This window comes from Ascidiella aspersa, chromosome 5 (genome assembly GCF_963924565.1).
Source record: "Ascidiella aspersa chromosome 5, kaAscAspe10.2, whole genome shotgun sequence".
Lineage (NCBI taxonomy): Eukaryota > Metazoa > Chordata > Ascidiacea > Phlebobranchia > Ascidiidae > Ascidiella > Ascidiella aspersa.
This window is the reverse complement of record NC_139451.1, coordinates 4,108,351-4,128,966: the sequence shown is the minus strand read 5'-3', so window position 1 is coordinate 4,128,966 and position 20,616 is coordinate 4,108,351. Positions and strand designations below refer to the sequence as shown.

At 35.5% G+C, this 20,616-nt stretch overlaps 1 protein-coding gene across 1 annotated transcript; it reads left to right on the top strand.

The window, feature by feature from the left end:
• Positions 1–3,519: 3,519 nt before the first annotated feature.
• On the top strand, positions 3,520–14,220 carry LOC146141529 (vimentin-1/2-like). The gene is made up of 10 exons (XM_083390169.1): positions 3,520–3,593; positions 4,606–4,807; positions 6,491–6,588; positions 7,909–7,969; positions 9,265–9,360; positions 10,086–10,256; positions 11,324–11,449; positions 12,361–12,474; positions 13,041–13,147; positions 14,088–14,220. Exons 1-10 carry the CDS (start codon positions 3,520–3,522, stop codon positions 14,218–14,220), a joined length of 1,182 nt encoding a protein of 393 aa, XP_083246295.1.
• Positions 14,221–20,616: the final 6,396 nt, after the last annotated feature.

The window sequence follows — 20,616 nt, the reverse complement described above, 5'->3', positions numbered from 1 at the left end:
TAATAATAATACTGTGAGCGTTCCGACCATTCATCATTCCGTAAATGAGTGTTACCCAACATAACCCGGTCTTACCGGTAAGAGAAGAAAAAAGCTACAAAAATCTTGGCACTGGTCTAGAGTCCTATCACAATGCACATTATTTTGGTGCAGGTTAGCGAATGAGTTAGGGAGGGTTATGCAATAGTATGAAATATCAATAATTGAACCAGGTAATTTAATAACTGTGGGAGGATTTAGATCAGCGTCAAAATCTTTGCTTAATTAGCAATATGACAAAAATAAAGGATAAATTGGCTTGTAGGACCTAAAAACTGCTTTTAAACACAATAACTTCGTTTTTAATAATCAAAGTCAAAAAGCACCCCAAGGACACGAAAAAAGTAAACATCTTGAAATAAATGCCGGGGATTCCCCAATAGTAGCGAAAGTCACCGAAAATATAATTCTGATTAGTTTAAAAGTTCATTCACTTCAAATCGCTCTTTTTTCTGCTGAAAAGCCTCCGCACACGAACAAATAATTACTATGTATTATATTGAAAAAGTCATATCGGTTGTTTGATTTCATCCCATACATTGGTCCGTCTATATTCTATACTCTATAGCAGGGGTGGGCAATTATTTTTAACTGCGGGCCACACGAAAATTTTTAAATGTTGTACCGGGTTCGGGTTAGATGCAAACATTTATTAAGATTCAGAGTTCAGAGAGGGTCGTAAAGCATTGAGCACAGAGAAAAAAGTACACTGCTTGATATAATGGCGTTTGTCAAGTTGTGGGGAGCGTTGACTCAAAAGTTAAGATTAAAAACTTGGCATTAACTAAATTAGGTTGACAAAAGGTGAATCAGTATACTTTAGAGTTTAGAAAACGGTCACTAATTAGTTCATATTTTAAAGACGGAATACTTTCGACGCGCAAAAATAAACAAATATTATGCTAAGTTTGTTAAACTTTCGTTGGAGAGAGTGCCACAATGCAGAGGACGCTATTTGTCTTTAAAGTTTTCAAAAATTGCATGAAACATACGAGGAAGACAGAAGAGATTCGCGCTACGCGCGAAAACAGGCAAAATATCGAATTTGGCGAGGTCACGACTAGATCCGTCTCTGGAAAAACTGCCTACGATAAAACCAAGCATGTAGAAACTTGCCCTTGTATTCGCTTAGACTACATATTTTAAGGAAAATAAGCCGCGGGCCGGATTATACTGTGTAGCGGACGGCTATTGACCGACTAAGAGATTTTGTGTTGATTGTGCAATTTACGCTGTAACGGCTTATGCCCCAGATTTATATTGTCTACTCGCACCAAAGTGTAAATGCTAAATGTGCTGTTCCGCGATTATCTCGGCGGTCAGCAGTTCGATTGTCTGTGGCTAGTTAAGGCTGCTATCCGCTTGTAAACAGGACCTCTTCTCAGTTAACGTGTTGTGCGGTTGACAGCGCTGTGCTGTTCACAGCGCTGTGTTGTTAACAGTGTTGATTGTCCGCCTTCTATAGTTTCAACTGGGTGTTTCGCTTATTAGATAATACAATTAATAATCACCAGAGGTATTGTGGTTGGCTAACGAGTTATACGCATGCAACCTTCAAGCAACCTTAAAACGAGAGTCAGAAGCTTCAACCATAAACTAATCTCGTGCCCCACATCTGCTTGGCGGGCCACGGGTTGGACATCCCTGCTTTACACCAAACTTTTCTCTTAAATAACTGTTAAGTTAAAAAGATCACAGACTGGAAAACAAATTTTGCATTGATCTCAAATAATTTAATCTTATAACAGGAATATAACAACATATTTTTCAAAATGTATTGTATAGTGAGCTTATGAAAATGTCAGTTAGTTTAAAATCCTTTCGATACCAAACTGAGTTTTTCATCCGACATACATTTCCATTAATATTCCATTAATGACCTATTTTATCTTAGGGCAACATGTCCAACCCATAGCCTATGTTGCCCAGGTCTGATCTATAGGCTATGTCAGTGCCTTTCAATCCGTGGGATAGTACGCACTTGTGTGACTAAAAAAATTGTAACGCGGATGACTAACGTCGTGCGGATAAAAATGGTGCATATTATTATTTTTCATTAGGTGTAATACAGTACACCAATAAACTGGTGCGCCCACTTATGCATTACAGGTGTTTTACACAAATCCTTTCATTAATGTTTTATAAATAGGAAGACTAAAGGTTGCAAACTTACTGTGCTTGATTCGTGCGGTAGAAAATTTACAAAATAACAAAGTGCGAACGGTTCTTTTAAACGTTGAAAAGCACTGGGCTATGTTAAATTATTCTTACTTGGCAAAGTGATTTAACAACCGCAAAGAAACGTTCAGTTATTTCTATAGTTTTAATGCTACTGTACACTATTACAATAACATTACTGTTTAAAACTTTTTTACAAGTTTTGAAACAGGTTAAAAAAAAACTTTTTATCTTCGTGTAAATTGTAGGGCACAGCTGTCAATCTATCATATTCTATTTAAATAAATATATTCCTGTCGTTTTCAAAATACAACTGATGATATCACACCGGTACGGAAGTCAAAATATAGCCATGAAATAAGCGTTGCGCGAAATACCACTGGCTTGTTCTTAACTTCCGTTTCAACTGTTTCACACGTTCGGCAAAAGTCCTAGTTAAGCGGCAAAAGTCCTGGAAGTAAAATAACTCAAGCCCAACTTGAGCATTTTGTTAAATCTTAAGTCACGTCCCAGTCACGTTATTAATAGAGCAAGCCATCTCCATGTCAAGTAGGCCTACTTGATTTAAAAATAACACAATAAAACATTAAAATTGGTAAACATGTCTGATGACAAGCAACAATTGAACTAAAAAAAATAAAAAAATAAACATATACAGGTTTAGTGTTTCACGTTTGCAAATTTATAAAAATAACACCAAAAAAACAAAACAACAACAAAAACAAACAAAAAACTGAGCGTTGCACAAAATACGACTGGCTTGTTCTTAACTTCCGTTTTAACTGTTTCGCACGTTCAGCAACAGTCCTAGTCAAGCCTAAGTAAAAAAACTCAAGCCCAACTTGAGTATCTTTTTTAATATTAAGTCAATTAAGTCCCATTTCAAGTCATCTGCTTTTCAATTCAAAGTCAAGAAGTTTTTATTAGAGCAAGTTATCTTCAATTGATTTAAAAACAATTTAATTTGTAGACTCGTCCAAACATGAGCTATAACTCAATTAAAAATTACAAAACTCAATATACCGGCACCGGTTTAGTAATAAGTTTTTTGTTATAGGTTTACAAATTTATATAAATAACACCAAAAAGGGCCACAACCAAGCTTTGTACGAACATTGACTGATGGTTTGTTCTCAACTTCCGTTTAAACTGTTTCACACGTTCAGCAAAAAGAAAGAAGCGCAATTCGAATGTAGGCCATGATTGTTGGATGTGAGCAGGGCGTAACATTGCACGTATTCTAACAGCACCTTGGCAGGGACTGTACAGTTATAAAAGTTGTTATTGCCAGATTTTTTTACCATGTTTCGACCGTCTGCCTACAGGTCTCACTTCTACAGCGTTTCGGATCCAGTGGACTATGTTTCTGTTTCAACGTAAGTATATAAACTGCAGTGTACTAACAGGTCATTTTAAAAACACATAAGTGTAAAAAAAGGATTCGAAATAAATCTGTATTACACATACCTAATATACAAAGTGGGATTCGTTTTAAAAGAAAGTGAATATAGCACTGTTTTGACAAACTAGTAAATTTATGACTTCGTTGAAAATAAAATTTAGAGATATTTAAACCATATAAATATATATATAAAGAGATACTTGAAACGTTCAAAATGCTACCTATACTTCAGCATGGGCTTTGATATTTCTACTGTGTCTGAGTACAACATCCAGTCATTTATTTAACTTTGATGCAAACGTTTACAAAATGCTACCTAATTCTGTATGGGCTGTTATATTCCTATTTACGTGTTATTACAACCTGCAACCATAGGCGTAGCCAGGGGGGCCTGAGGGGCCATGGCCCCTCAAAATTTACAAAAATTTTACTCTTAATAATTTGTTTTTTAGCATTTATGAGCAGCACCACAAAAGTCGATCACTGGCATACAACACCTTTAATTGTCATGCATTGTTACGTCACAAACGATGTAGTTAATATTACGTTTACTATACATTAAGGTAGTTTTACTACTTTTAGACAGTTTTTGCTCTTTAAATGGTTTTGAGTATTGCGTTTAACACTCAGTCAGTTGATGCTCTAAAGGTTTTACTAGCATTGTTTTTGTGTTCGTCACGGCAGTTAATACAATGACAAAAGCTAAACAAAAAAGTCCAAATTTTTTGGCCCCCCCAAAAATTTTCGGCTGGCTACGCCACTGCCTGCAACCATTATGATTAAAATTAAATTTAAACTATTGGCTACGGGCTACTTGTTGTTTTCCTTCAGTAAACAATAAGGGCAAAACCTTATCGATGTTTTTTGTCATTTCTGATTTTTTAATGCGACTCGCGTGTTGTGACTATAAACAATGACAATTGGCTGTATAACAAAATTAACTTTTTGACAATTGGCTGTATTTTTGGGCGGCATTTTTTTTACAGAGAAACCGAACAGAACAAGGAAGCCGAAAAGGACAAAATGGTGAAGCTCAACAACCGCCTGGTGAATTACGTCGACCGGGTGCATGACCTTGAACTGGCAAATAAGTCCTTGACCGCCGAAAACGCGCGTCTTCAGTCGCTGAAACAAAACAACGAAGACGACGATGACGATTACTTGGCCGTGTACAAAGCTGAACTCAAGGTTTGTCTGTATTTCAGAGTTGGATCAATTGTAATTTGCAATGTAATTGAAGTAATTAATTACAGGTTTTAATGTAATTGTAATTTAATTAAAGTAATTAATTCTATTTTTTTAATTGTAATTCTACCGTAATCGTAATTAAGGCATTTCTTTTTGTGCAATCCTAATTGTAAGTGTAATTTGCTAAATTTTGGCCCAATACATTGATATTTAAAAAAAATGAAGTTTCAATGCCAAAAATTGTAATTGATGTAATTAAATACAGTTTTTAGTGTAATTGAAACACTTAAGGGAGTAATTGTAGTTAAACTGATCTAATGTAATTGATCCAATACTAGTCTGTATGTATATAACTCACGTTATTGACGAATTAAGATTGTAGCATACTCGTTGAAGGTTGTTTTAAGACGGTAGTAAGAATATCAAAGCCCATGAATTTGTAACGTTTCGAATATCTTTGAATATAGAGCTACCTACTTCTTGTTCATTATTTAATACAAATGATGTCTACTTCTGTATGGGCTTAGATATTCTTACTACGTCTTACTGCAACCTCCATCCATCATCTTAGAATTTATTCAAAACGTTCACAAAATGCTACCTACTTCGGTATGGGCTTTGATATTCTTTCTACGTCTAAGTACAACCTTCAGCCATTACGGAAAGATTTATTCAAAACGTTCACAAAATATACCTACATCTCTATGGGTTTTGAAATTACTACTACGAATTAAGATTGTGTTGAGTAGGAATTTCAGTGGCAGTAAGATTGTAATTTTTCATTATTTCTTGTCTAAAATTTGAATAACAAACGGGATAATTTTCAAGGTGTGCTCAAAGCTTTGACTTTGCAACTTGTAACCAGTGGTGGGATCGAAATTTATTGTCAGCCGGTTCTATCACAAAAGTCATATTTTTCAACCGGATCTGTTACTTTCGGCAAATAAACTAAATATTTTTTTAAATATACGGCAAATATCCCATTACTGATCCCATAGCAACTGCTAACAGTCACACCAAAAAGCAGCAGTCGTCTAATCACTTGTATACCTATGACGCAACAATTCATTTTTCAGACAAACAATCACAAAAGAAAAATGACTAAAATTATAAGAGTTAACACAATGTAAAACTGATACGTGCGAACTTGACCATTGCACCTTAACAAAACAAAAAACACGTAATCTACTAGAATCTCAAAAATCCATTGACAGTAACCAGTAATACTAAACGGTTCGCTGATCTCATGAAACTTCGTGGGACGATTCTATAGAACCGGTGCGAACCGGCTGAATCCCACCACTGCTTGTAATCAGGGCCGGAAGTCCGACTCAGTATTCTCGGGATTAGAGTAAGACTGCGTAAGACATACTGAGCCCCGAGTCTTATGTGCGCATTCGCGGTACCAAATTTCGAAACCGACCAGGCGCCAAACTGTAAATTGTAAAGGTGTAATAAAAAAGAGCTTAATAAAAACACTTTATTACAACCCGGTCATTTGTTCAAGCGACTCAAGTCAAGTAAATTCATTTCGCCCAAAGGACTTAGGTCAAGTCATTTGAAAACAGTGACTTAAGTTCATCAAGTCATCTGATTTGAAATCAATGACTTAAGTGCATTTAATTCAGGTCATTGGCTTGAGTTATTACAACACTGGCATTTTATATTTTTATGTATTTTTAGCGTCTCAGAAGTAAGGTTGAGTTGGTGGAAGGTCACAACACCAAGTTGGAGATAGACCTCGACAACCGCATGCATCAGTACAAGGAACTCGAAGAAAAGTATTTCTAAATCTTTACCTTTTAAATATTACCCACTTCTTTTATCTTGTTTCGCCTTACCACAACCTCCAACCTAACAACCCAAAGTATTTCTGTTGTCAATGAAACTTATGCACATTGTTCGTACAAATCAGTGTTTCCAAAACATTTTTGGTGGCGACACAAAAGTAGTACAGCAAAGCTTTGGCGAGCCCAATTTTTTTAACTAAAATTTTGAGAGCCTCAAGTAAACAAAACATAAATACGACGATACTATGCATGCGTTCGGATTTAATTCATATGATCCATGTCTTAATCGTATTGCTTCCGCAAATTTCTGATAATTTGGAAAAATATTGCTTAGAGCCAATTTCAATAAATCTCACCATATGACGATAGAAAACAGAACCAAACAACCTCCCAAGTTAGCCGCGGGGTTAATAAACACTGAAATCTCGAATTTTCAGCAAACCGCTTGCACAGTAGTTTAGCTGGACAGACATATATATTTTCTTACAGGAACAGGCTGTATATCTTCATGTAAATGTAATACTGATGTCACTTCTTGTAAATATGCTGTTGATACCAGCATAGCATATACTGAAAAAAGGTTCTTCTCTGGTATTTATTTGTTAATCCGACTTTTCGGCTACCTATCCAGGATAACTTCATCAGGGAATGTAACAACACCACGCCGAACAACACGCAAAGTAAATAATGAGGGCTTCCTGGATTAATAGCCAAAACGTTCGACAAAGTAATAAATCCAAAAGAACTTATTTTCAGTATAGGCCACTGTTTATTTGTAGCATCTTAAAACATAGAATGATTTGCTGGACAATTCTGTTGCAAACATTTTATTGAAGTTGACGTGCTCGTATTATAACTTGACTGGACCTTGACTTGAGCAACGATGACTTGGACTGGGACTTGACTTGTTACAGACCTAACTTTGACTTGTTTGCAAATTAATTGTTTACAACAGTGCTTTCCAACCAGTGGGTCGCGACCCATTGATGGGTCACAAAGCTATTTCAGGTGGATCGCGAAGCATTTCTAAATGCTACAGTTTTCTATTAAATCGGTGAAATTATTGCGTTATCATTACGTAGCATTTATGCAACAATGTAACAAATGCGTAACAATCCAATATGCAAGCTCAAGTTTCGCACTATTTCTATTAGTAGCCTAAATTGCATGTTTCTTTTCTCATTAATTTGTTTTTCATTTGGACATACTCATATCTCATTGTGGGTCGCACAAAAAAAATGGGTCGCGAACTGAAAAAGGTTGGGAAGCACAGCTTAACACTTCCCTGTGAGATTTTATTTAATTAACCAGGATGTCGCTTGAAGTTAAACGTGCGGCCTCGTTGGATTTGGAAGTGGCCAACTTGCGAAAGGTTTGATTTGTTTGTTTTTAGCAAAAGGTTCAATTTTATTAGTTTACCAGGACTCATTTACTTACAAAAATATACTGCAGAAGTGCTTTAAATTAAAGTAAGTATACTCCAGCTCGAAAAGATAAAACAAGTATTTTTTTGCAAACAATTTTTTCCAATTTGAAATGTATTTTTTTAGAAAATACGATATTAACACTTAATATAGCTCAGTTTCCGTTTACAAAATCAATTCTTCCAGGCGTTAATAGTTTGATTTGTTTGTTTTTTAGCAAAACTTCACTTTTACTGAGCAACCAGGACTCGAACTGTCGATAAGTTTTAATGTGGCTAATTTTACTTAAAAAATACTTCTTTTATCTTTTCCAGCCTGGAGTATACTTACTTTAATTTAAAACACTTCTATAGTATGGTGTCCTCATAATAAAAATTATATAAAAGTTATACTATATCAACGCATAACTTATTTACGTTCATTATGTTGTCTATACTGGCTGTTCAAAGGTTTTGCTTGTAGCTTACCTAAAAAATCATCAACAAAATTCTTTGTTAAACTTAGAAATGTGTATTTTGGTTGTAGCGTTGGTAATATTGACTGCATTTATCCCACAGGTGATAGACTTTCCTTTCTTATTAATAATAGTATATATTTTCATCTTAAAAATTGTTTAAAAAATGAATTTAGGGTGTTGAATGAACGCTTAAATGTTGTAATATTGACTGCATAGTGTACATTATTACCTCGTCTAAATATTCCCTTTTAGAATGTTTAAACTCCTCCGAAGCATAGGGCTTGTAGTAAATATTGTACTTTAAACTGAGGAGATTAGTATGTGCCAGTTTAGTTTTATATACAATATTAGTGTCTGGACTATTCAAAGCCTTAGTCTTTACTTCAATTTAGTAGTATATACTCATTCTTTAAATGGGGTTGAAGACGTACGTTATACTTAGGACATGTGCACGATTTTAAGCTTCAGATATGATGTCAGTGTCTCGTTTACTGGAAACATTCTCGCTTATCGCTTAGTCTTGACTGTACAATTTTACTATTACATACTCATCCCTAAAATAAAGTTTAAAGCAGGACTTAAACTTACGGTATGAATGATTTAAGCTTTATATACGATGTTAGGGTCTCGCCTATTGAAAGCCTTCTCACATAGTCATTACTGTACAAAAATAAGTAGTTAATCTATATACTCATCCTTTAAATAAATGGAGTATAAGTCCTACTTGTTTAAGTCGTAATTCCTTTAAAACCTTTAAATGGAGTTTAAGTCGTACTTTAAACTTAGGACATGGAAGATGCCGCCATTGACCGACGACGTTATGAGAGTAGGATTGAAAGTTTGCAGGACGCAATGAAACTTGAGAAGCAAGTGCATGCAACTGTAAGTGAACTTGATTTTGTCTAAGCCAGTGGATCTCAACCTTTTTCTTTCGTGGCCCGCTTCCCTTGCACAAAAACTCGTGGCCCACTACATTTTTATGAAAGAAAAAACTGTAAAATAGGTTTCGAAAAAAAAAAATAGTAGAACATGTTTCAAAAGAGATTATATTTATTCAACCGTGCATTAGGAAGATACTTGCTGCTGAACACTAAATTTACATTCCTTTTTAATTCCTCCCAAGCCATTTCTTCCTGTAAAATTAGGCATAGTGACAGAAATGAAACTAAATTATTTAAAAAATATAACTTTTTTAAATTGGTATGTTACTCACCTTTAAATGTTATAATGGCCGGTAGAGAACCGCTGGCCTAAGCAGAGTTTCTCTACCATTTTTAGCAGCCATCAAATACTAACGTAAGCATAACGCAGACAAGGTTTTGCGACCCGCTGCTCTTGACTTAACTTTTTGTAAGCAAATAAAACATTAGACAAATAGCAAAAATAATAAGCCCATTAAAACTTAAATTATATGAGCCATGTCTTAAAGAAAATTCAAGACAACAGCATTATTAAGTTCCAATTTAATTATTACGCTGACGTCACGCTATGACGTAGCTTTGCGACTTGGATGACCAGCTAGCTCTCGTGACTGTTTGGAAGCGTCCAAATTTTAAGCTTCAAAACTATGCATAACCTATTAATTACCTTCCTCAATAATCTTTCAGGAAATGGAGAATCTGCAGGAACAGATTCAGCCACTAGATGCGCCATTGCTCATGGCTTCCGAAGGTTCGATTGTCCCGGATTTGAATGATGCAATTTTAAGTGTTCGCAAACAATACGACGACTTCAATAGCAAGTCGCTGGCCGACCTGGATGCGTTTTACAAGGAAAAGGTAGCAGTAACTTATTAAAACAAGATGTTTGAGCTAAGGGATTTTTGTTTGGGGTTGGGGACCAGATTTGGATCAATAACACCAATTCAGTTCAAATACAATTACTCACTTTATTGTTTCAATTACATTACAACTACTTTTAAAAGTGTGATTAATTAAATCAATTACATTTTTTGGCATTAAAACTTCAATATTGTTTGCGGGTGGGGATTTTTTTGTTTGGGAATGGGATCCAGAGATGGATCAATTACATCATATCAGTTCAATTATAATTACTCCTTTTAATGTTTCAATTACATTACAATTACATTAAAAACTGCAATTAATTACATCAATTATAATTTTCGACATTAAAACTTCAATTATCTCAATATTAATATATTGGGCCAAAGTTTTAGCAAATTACAATTACAATAAGAATTACACAAATAGAAAATGCCTCAATTACCTTACAATTACATTAAAAACTTTTAATAATTACATCAATAACAATTTCGGCATTAAAACTTCAATTTTCTCAATATTAATATATTGAGTCAAAATTTTAGCAAATTACAATTACAATTAGAATTACACAAATAGAAAATGCCTCAATTACCTTACAATTACATCAAAAACTTTTAATAATTACATCAATTACAATTACAAATTATCCAACTCTGCTGGGGACATGACAAGTTTTTTAGAGATGACATAAATTTAAGTTAAGTCGAAACATGAAGTCACAAAGTTACATACAAACGAAAAACGCTTGCATTTAAGTAGTTCAAGTAAGGGGGGAAATATAGTCTTGGAAAGATTGAGATGTTCTCAAACTTTCATATTTAAGAAAAACAAAAAAATATATAATGTTACATCAGTGTAACTGTAAAGTTGAAACGGCGTGCTTAATTGTTGACGGTTAAATTAAACATATTCCACTAAATAACCTTAAACTTGTGCGTTCGTTATTTTTCCTTTGTTATTTTGCACTTTCCCCTTCTTACTTGATAATCATGATTTGCATCTGTTTTTGTTGGTCCCTAGTTGACAATAAATTCAAACCTTTTTAATCCGGTGCACCACAGGTTGAAGGTCTGACGAAACAATGGAAAAACTCGCTGGAAGATTCGCGAAATCTTCGCGTGGAAATCATTGAGAAGAAAAGGGCATTTAGACAACTCGAAGTGGAAATCGAGAATCTAAAGCTTCAGGTAGGAATCGAACACTCGACCCTGGGAACTTTGCTACCTTACCTATAAGGCTTTTATAACAGATAATGCCAGTGTTGTGATGACTTAAGTCTTTGACTTGACATAAGTGTTCTTAAGTCACCGTTCTCAAACGACTTGACTTGGTCTAATTTTTTTCGGTAATACAACTTAATTGGATTAATTCTTTTTGCCTATTGACTTGACATATACCTAAGATGTTGTTTTAGTGGATATTTTTTGTTTGAATTAGTACACTTTATATCAAGCCAAGTCAATTGTCCAAAATACTTAAGCCAAGTCAAGTCGTTTTTACCTAAACACTTAAGTGAAGTCATTTTTATTTCGTGTTTTTCGTATTTTTAGTCAGTCATTGGCTTCAGTTATCACAATACTGAACGACGCATTATGACGGCATATTGGGCAACGCAGTGGCTTAATGTTGGGCAATATTGATACAGTGTTGTATGACTTAAGTCAATGACTTGACTTAAATGCACTTAATTCACTCATTTTTAAAGACTTTACTTGACTAAAGTCTTTTGAGCAAATGATTGGATTGAAATAAATGTTTTTATTGAGCAATTTTTTTTATAAAATTGGGTAAAAAACAATTTGCTTTGCTATATGTTGCGTTTTTGTTGTTTTTTAGTCACATTATTACTCATAATAACCGAACGAATTTACCAATTTTAGTACCTTAACGTTTAATTTTTATGACAAGGACCTAATTTGGAATTGACTTTCTCTAAAAATGACTTGACTTGACTGGGACTTGACTTAGTATTTAGTCAAACAGACTTGACTTGTTGTTTTACAAATGTCTTGACTGGAACTTAAGTAATTTCAAAATGACTTGTTCATAACACTGAACTTATAAGGATACATTTTTCATTGTAATGTATTTTGCAAAGGTTGACCGACACGAGCGAACCATTGAAGAGCTGAATGAGAGACTTGCCAGAGAGGATGAATCTAATCAGGCGTTAATTGTCCAAATTAATCAAGAACTGGACTCGACAAAACAGGTAAATGGGCAGAGAAAGCAGTGTTTACTTGTCCGCATTAACCAATAACTGGACTCGACAAAGTAGGTTAAGATTCAGACACTGTTCTTTAGTTGTGGAATTACCCGACAAATAATGTTGTAGGTCTAATTATTGTCCAAATCAGCGAGGAACTGGACTGACAAGCAGGTTTAATTGTGACATTAACTAAAAAATAGTAGTTCGACTTGATGTGTTTCATTTGTGACGTTACCTGCACCCAACTATAACTATATCTAACTTACAGCTAAGGACGTCCACTAATTTTGGATTAGATGTCGACGTTAATTTAGTGTGCAAATATAGATAATATTCTTATTATAGCCATAATATTAACACACTTGAGTTAATGGATTCAAACTATGTACATGACCTTAAAGACATTTGCGTACCACTATTGTGCTACAGATGTAGCACAGTTAAATAACCACTGGTCTAAAACTCTCAATGAAGTAAATGAAGTTCAATAAAAACACGGCAGAATTTTTAAACGTTAATATTATTTTAGAGATTTTTCTTGGTTTTAAATGTTCCATCTATGCTTGCAGGACCTCGGAAAATATCTCATCGACTATCAGCGGCTCAACAGTCTTAACTTGAGCCTGGAACAGGAAATAAGCATTTACCAGAAGGTTCTTAGTGGAGAAGAAGAAAGGTACGCGATGTTACGGGTTCATAATTTGGGTTGCTGGGGGTAAATAAGGCGTTGGCCCTTATGGCAAGGACAGGCGGCTGCCTTAGTGTCTTACACGTTCCTTGTTACAGCTCCAAGGAGCAGGTCATTAAATATACCTTAACTTCTGAACTTTAGACCGAATCGCTTCACTCAGTTGCTATTGCTCGTTGGGTATATATTCAGAAATCTCGTGACACACGACAACGTATCGCGGTGATTCAATTTCAAGCCGCTGGCATTTAGCCGGTTGGATTAGAATGGCGCCGGGTTGAACAGAAATATAGCAGAAATCGGTCGCTTTGGTCACAAGTCAATCGACGCAAGAAACGTGCATTGTAATGGGCAGCGCGCCACGTTTCAAAACCTTCGACTTAGTGAATATTACTTGCACTTTCTAAGTTGTAATACAGTTCTTGCTCTTGTTTTAATATTACAACATTGAGCCACTATAGCAACCAATGTAAAATTAAATTTAATAATACCACCTCCCAAACCTAAACGCGAACCCCAATTCTATCCCAAATCAATAAATAATTACGTATTGGTGCAAGCGTTAAAGAGCGATTCGTTTAAATAACCTATAGGCACCTTCTGAGACTATTTACCCGGCTAGCAAAGTATCCAAATCGATAAATATTCACGTTTTGGTGCAAGTGTAAAAGAGAGATCCGATCTAAAAGTCTATAATTAGGCACCTCCCGAGGCTATTCACCCGGCTTACAAAGTAATTTAAATCGATTTCCGAGAAAATCTTTGAAATTATACAAAACTAGGGAAATTAAATCTAATACTACCACCACCTAAACACCAACTCCAACCCTAAACCAAATCAATGAATAATCACATATTAGTGTCAAGCGAAAAAAAACGATCCGGTCAAATAGCCACTTCCATTTTAATTATGCCCTTATTTTGCAAGAATCTCTGAGTTTGACATCGGAACGGCTTCTACTATTTCGTCTCATTCCAAGATCGGAAACCGGAATCCAGACGCGGTTACCCCTCCCCAACCCGAATCTGCAAATTCGGATAGTGACCAAGATGAAACTTAAGGATCTTGTTGTCTGTAACCTTCTGTTTAACCAAGACTTACATTAGTAGCTTACACGGGAATGGAAATACACTCGATTACACGTTATGAGTATACAGTGTCTTGTTAATTGTCGATACTAATGATAGGATCTTGTTACATTTTGCAGCGAAAATATAGGAAGGCAAATTGGTTAGAAACGAGGTGTATAGAACAGTTAAAATAACAGGCATGCGAATTAAAATCATTTACATGAAACAGTTGAATAGAATTAGCCTTTCCTCAGGGTCAACCTAAAAGGGGTCTTTTCTAGCAAATTTTAGCCGTCAGTTTACATGGCCGTTTAGACAGAGTGAACGCTGTTCCCTGGTCGCGTCATGTACGCGAAAATGTTAGTATAAAAATTGATCTGATATATTATCGGTTGAAAGTATCGATACTCGTCCGATACTATAGGTTGGTGTCGGAGCCGTTAGTAATATGTAAACAGTATCGAAAAAAAGCATAAAATCTGACAATCTTGGATTGATACCTTATAAGAGTATAGATTAAATATGTCCGATAATATCGGATCGGTAAAATTCCGTTGCCAAGTGGTCGTATCGGTACTTGGCCGATACTAGGGTGTTATCGGTGCCGATCCGATACTAAATTAACATAGGTATTTTTAACATCGGTAGGATATATTCTTTAAAAAATCGTAAAATAAAAATTGATTTAAACTTCTTAAAACTAAAGGATTTTTTATCCCTAATAATACCAGCGCCTTTGATGTTTTACAGTAGGCTACACGTAAACGCAAAAATCACATCACATGTTATGAAATTAATTGTTACCAAACGTGTGCAATGTTCCAAGTAAGATTTAAACTTTTTGCAGTAAAAAAGTTTAACCACGAAAAATTTAGGCAGAGTTTCTTAATGCAGTTTAAACAGTAAGCAATTTAAATTTCAAACAGGTTTGTGGCGTTTAACCCTAAATATCATATTAAATTCGCCACATTTGCAGCTCAATCATAAAAACAAACAAGCTATTCCATTAATGCCGCTCTCACGCAGGCTGTAAGGCAGGGGTGGGCAACCTTTTTAACACAAGGGCCAGTTAGGGAACGTAATGCTTCCAGGAGGGCCGCACATCAAATAATCACTAATTCACATTTTCAGCTTTTACTAGAAAAATTAATGAGCTACTAGGCTGCAACTACTGCAGTTTTGTCAGCTGTCTACTTGTTGATTCGGAAAAAACCTTTCCTACAATTCCATTGACGCATTTCTCGTACGGATCGGCTCAGTACAATTTAATTAACAGCCTTAATTCAAAACCAGCTGTTAAACATTTCAGTCAATATGCGTGGCAAAAGCCTGTTACACCCTGACCGTACTAGACAAGTGTAATTGTTGCAAAACAATTCTTAATCATAACAATGTGACACAAGTAAAACTTTAGAAATAATCTTGTTTTGTAATAAATGCTTAACATTCGAGTTCAACTGCATTGGTGTAGTTTAGCCTATGGGTTACATCGCACTTCAAACAGGAAACTGATAGAGCAAAAGTCCCAACATGTTGCACCCCCATAGCCTTATTTAGGGAAAACTAGATCGAAGAAGGTGAAGGGCCGCACAAAAAAATGGATGCGGCCTGCGGGCCTCACGTTGCCCACCCCTGCTGTAAGGTGTTATTCAGATTGTGGGGCAGAATTAAGTTTACCGATTTCAGACACACTTAGCATCGAACAGATTAGGGAAGACCAGCGCCTTTGCTTTTAACAGTGTATCGGGCATAGTTATGACGTCATTGGTATAGCATGGCGATTACTTTTTGCCCAATATGAAGGTGCGTGTGTGTGTCTTTTTGTGAGTATTGGGAAACAGGTTCGATAAAAATTAAATAATTTCCTTGTTAAAGTTTTATTCCAGATGGCAAAAAACTAAAATACCAACATCAAAAAATTAAAAAACAGTTTAATGTCAAACCTGTGAACAATGCTTCCTACGTTTGAACGCAATCTACTTGCTTCCGGCAAATTACGTGTATTATCTTTTTCTGTTTTACGTGTTTCTTATTGATTTACTTTATAATTTCGTGCCGAGACGAACTTCCTCGACCTTTTCCATAAGCCCGAGCTGTAAAAGATAATAAAAGACGCTTGCTTGCGCGCGACGAAAAACGCCACAGGAACAACAGGTGTACTTCCGTGTGACGTTACGATGAACATCCTTCTTCGATAATTTTTTGAAGGAATCTTGGAGCATTGTTATTTTAAGATGTTGTTGACGTCTTACCAACGCAGAATAAATACATATAAGATATTCGCATTTGACTTTACCGTGTTTATTGTGAGGGGGATATTTGCAGAGGCAGGTTTTACGTTTTGTTTGTATGTTAATGACTTGACTGGGACTTTTCGAAATGACTTGTTAACAACAATGTTAGTTTCTATAAAAAAAAACGAAATTTCTCGCGAGGATCGTAAGGTTTGCGGAGGAATTTTAAGCCTAAATTTTACCTGGGTAAATCAATTGCATAATATTTCGCCAAACTTTTAAGTACATCTCGAAAACTTAAACCAATTCGAACAAACAAACTGCATTTCCGGATCAAGGGTTCTAAGATATTTAAAAAGACCTTCATATATTGCGCAGTTAACAAAAAAAAAGTTTTATTATATAAGCCCAACTCCGACTCCGCAGCCCTGTTTATTATTAATGGATTTTCTTTGTAATTTCGTGCCGAGACGAACCTTCTCGACCTTTTCCATAAGCCTACAATGATTAATTTACGTCACTGATATTGCAACATTTCTACCAAGTAAATAAAAGACGCTTGCTTGCGCGCGAAGCAAAACGCGACAGGAACAACAGGTGTTCTTCCGTGTGACGTCACAATGAACATCATTCTTCGATAATAATTTTCGAAGGAATCTTGGAGCATTGTTATTTTAAGATGTTGTTGACGTCTTACAAACGGAGAATAAATGCATAAGATATTCGCATTTGACTTTACCGTGTTTATTGTGAGGATAGTATTTGCAGAGGCAGGTTGGTCACATAAAGAAAAAGTTTGTCGTTTATTGTTAAAGGTTTTGTGTACTTGGTAAATTTATGCAGTTTGCATCCTTTTTGTGGTTCTCTTTTTATATGGCGATATTTTTTAAATAATTACAATTACTCTTAAAACAAATGTTTAAAAACAGTTTTACTTCTCAAAAAAGGATGCCGAGTGGTTTATTTGTAAATTGCAGCTTGTTAATCTAGTTATAATTTTGTAATGGAAGGATATTTCACCTGTGTTAACTTGAGATGGTAATTTTGGTGATATTTTTTTTCGTAATGAATTTTGGTTAGTTAAAGTATGAGGATTTGGTCCGTGGTCCTAACGACCCTTGCGGAGGCTTGTAAGAATATATGATGCCTTTTTAGGGGTTTAACGGTCTCTTCCCCGAGGGGTCTTTAGCTTGGGTAGAAACTCAAAACAAAATGTGACGTCATCGTATGTTTGGTTTTAGCTCGATACTCCCATCTAGCGGTTACAAAATCTCGGCTGCTGTTATCCAAATAGGAAAACTATCCAATATGGTGCTACCTAATAATATTAATCAAACATATAACTCTTCTGGTAGTTATAATTGTTGACCAACGTTTCGGCAACTTAGACAAATCGCCTATTCAGGGTGAATCTAACAGAATAATAATATTAATAATCAAAATTAGCTCATCAAATATAATTGTAAATTGTTAACCAACGTTTTCGCAACAAACGGTGTTATTTACCCACGATAAAAGGCGATTTAAAAAGGTAGTATTCCGCCAATTTGAGTAACTAAATATAATGGATTTTCATCAATCCCCTCATAAGGGTGTCACATATTTATCCGCTCACACTACATGGTTGGAAAATATCCACCATTTGCTATTACGCCTTTACAAGTTAAAGCTGTTCCAAAATTTGGTACTGCGCATGCGCACGTCGGACTCGGGACTTGGGACTCGGGTAGCTTTACGTGGTCTTACTCGAGTCCCTAGTCCAGAGTCCAACTCCGACTCCGCAGTCCTGTTTATTATTAATAGATTTTCTTTGTAATTTCGAGCCGAGACGAACCTCCTCGACCTTTTCCATAAGCCTGAGATAAATATTTTTACGTCACCGATATTGCAACATTTTTAGTAAGTAAATAAAAGACGTTTGCTTGCGCGCGACGCAAAACGCGACAGGAACAACAGGTGTACTTCCGTGTGACGTCACAATGAACATCATTCTTCGATAATAATTTTCGAAGGAATCTTGGAGCATTGTTATTTTAAGATGTTGTTGACGTCTTACAAACGGAGAATAAATGCATAAGATATTCGCATTTGACTTTACCATGTTAATTGTGAGGATAGTATTTGCAGAGGCAGGTTGGTCACATAAAGAAAAAGTTTGTCGTTTATTGATAAAGGTTCTGTGTACTTGGTAAATTTATACAGTTTGCATCATTTTTGTGGTTCTCTTTTTATATGGCGATTTTTTTTTAATAATTACAATTACTCTTAAAACAAATGTTCAAAAACAGTTTTACTTCTCAAAAAAAGATGCAGAGTTGTTAATTTGTAAATTGCAGCTTGTTAATCTAGTTATAATTTTGTGTTGGGCGGATGTTTCACCTGTGTTACCTTGAGATGGTAATTTCGGTGAAGTTTTAAATTATTTTTTCGAATGTATTGTGGTTAGTTAAATTATGAGGATTTGGTGCGTGGTCCTAAAGATCCTTGCGAAGGCTTGTAAGAATATATGATGCCATTTTAGGGGATAGGGGGTCTCTTCCCCGAGGGGTCTTTAGTTGGGGTAGAAAATCTAAACAAATGTGACGTCATCGTATGTTTGATTTGGGCTCGATACTTCCATCTAGCGGTTACAAAATAGCAAAACAGGACTTCGTTAAAAGGAAACCAGTTGTACAGGCAGTCGCGCGTTAAAATGTGCAAAAAGTGCACTGTCAAACAGAAAAACATATTATGGTCGTATATTCAGCTTTAAAATGCCAGGATACAGTATACCAACATATACAGACGAAAATTAAACGTCTCTACGACCATCAGATGTTATGTTGATAGCAGCCAAGCAGATTACGCTAAAGCAGTTTATTCTGTTTAAAACGTCAGTATGCCAACACATACTGCCGAAACTTGAACGTCGCCCTGGCCATCGCCTGTGTTTATCCAAATTATGAAAACTATCCAATATGTTTCCATGAGCCTTTACATTTGTGTTACAGCAGCTAAAAATCTATATCTATATAAACTGTCGCTACTAGAAATAATAATATTAAACAGAAATAGCTCCTCTTGTAAATATAATTTGTTAACCGAAGTTTTCGCAACAAACTGTGTTGTTTACCCGCGATGAAAGGCGATTTGAATAGGTTGCCGAAACGTTGATAACTTAATTTTATTGTTATTGCATGAAACAAACCGCAGTATAACCCTTTGATTTGTATCCCGTCACTTCAGAATTGTGTGCGCAATCTAATTTTATGCCATAATATAAACAAACACCTACAAGGTTTAATATGTTCGTATGGATTCAAAACTAAAGACCAACAGGCTCAACAAGAAAACTCAATCAAACGAAATTCGCAAAATATTTTTTATTAGATTGGCAAAACTTAATCGTCTAATATACAAGGAAATAAATAATGTTTAGGATTTTATCATGATCAGGTTTAAAGGAAAATTGATTTCAAGCTAAAAATACGACTTCTCATCGAATACGTCCATTAAATCATAGTTAGGCCTACGCACCTCCTAAGGGTGTCACATAATCATTAGGTCACAATAAACATTATATGGTTGGAAATATCCACCATGTGCTATTACGCCTTTACAAGTTAAAGTTGTTCCAAAATTTGGTACTGCGCATGCGCACGTCGGACACGGGATCGGTTTTTACGTGGTCTTACTCGAATCCTGAGTCTGAATCCGCAGTCCTGTTTGTTATTAATAGATTTTCTTTGTAATTTCGTGCCGAGACGAACCTCCTCGACCTTTTCCATAAGCATGAGATAAATATTTTTACGTCACCGATATTGCAACATTTCTAGCAAGTTAATAAAAGACGTTTGCTTGCGCGCGACGCAAAACGTGACAGGAACAACAGGTGTACTTCCGTGTGACGTCACACTGAACATCATTCTTCGATAATTTTCGAAGGAATCTCGGAGCATTGTTATTTTAAGATGTTGTTGACATCTTACAAACGCAGAACAAATGCATAAGATATTCGCATTTGACTTTACCGTGTTTATTGTAAGGATGATGTTTGCAGAGGCAGGTTGGTGATATAAATAATAAAAAGTTGGTCGTTTATTGTTAAAGGTTCTGTGTACTTGGTAAATTTATGCAGTTTGCATCACTTTTGTGGTTCTCATTTCAAAATGA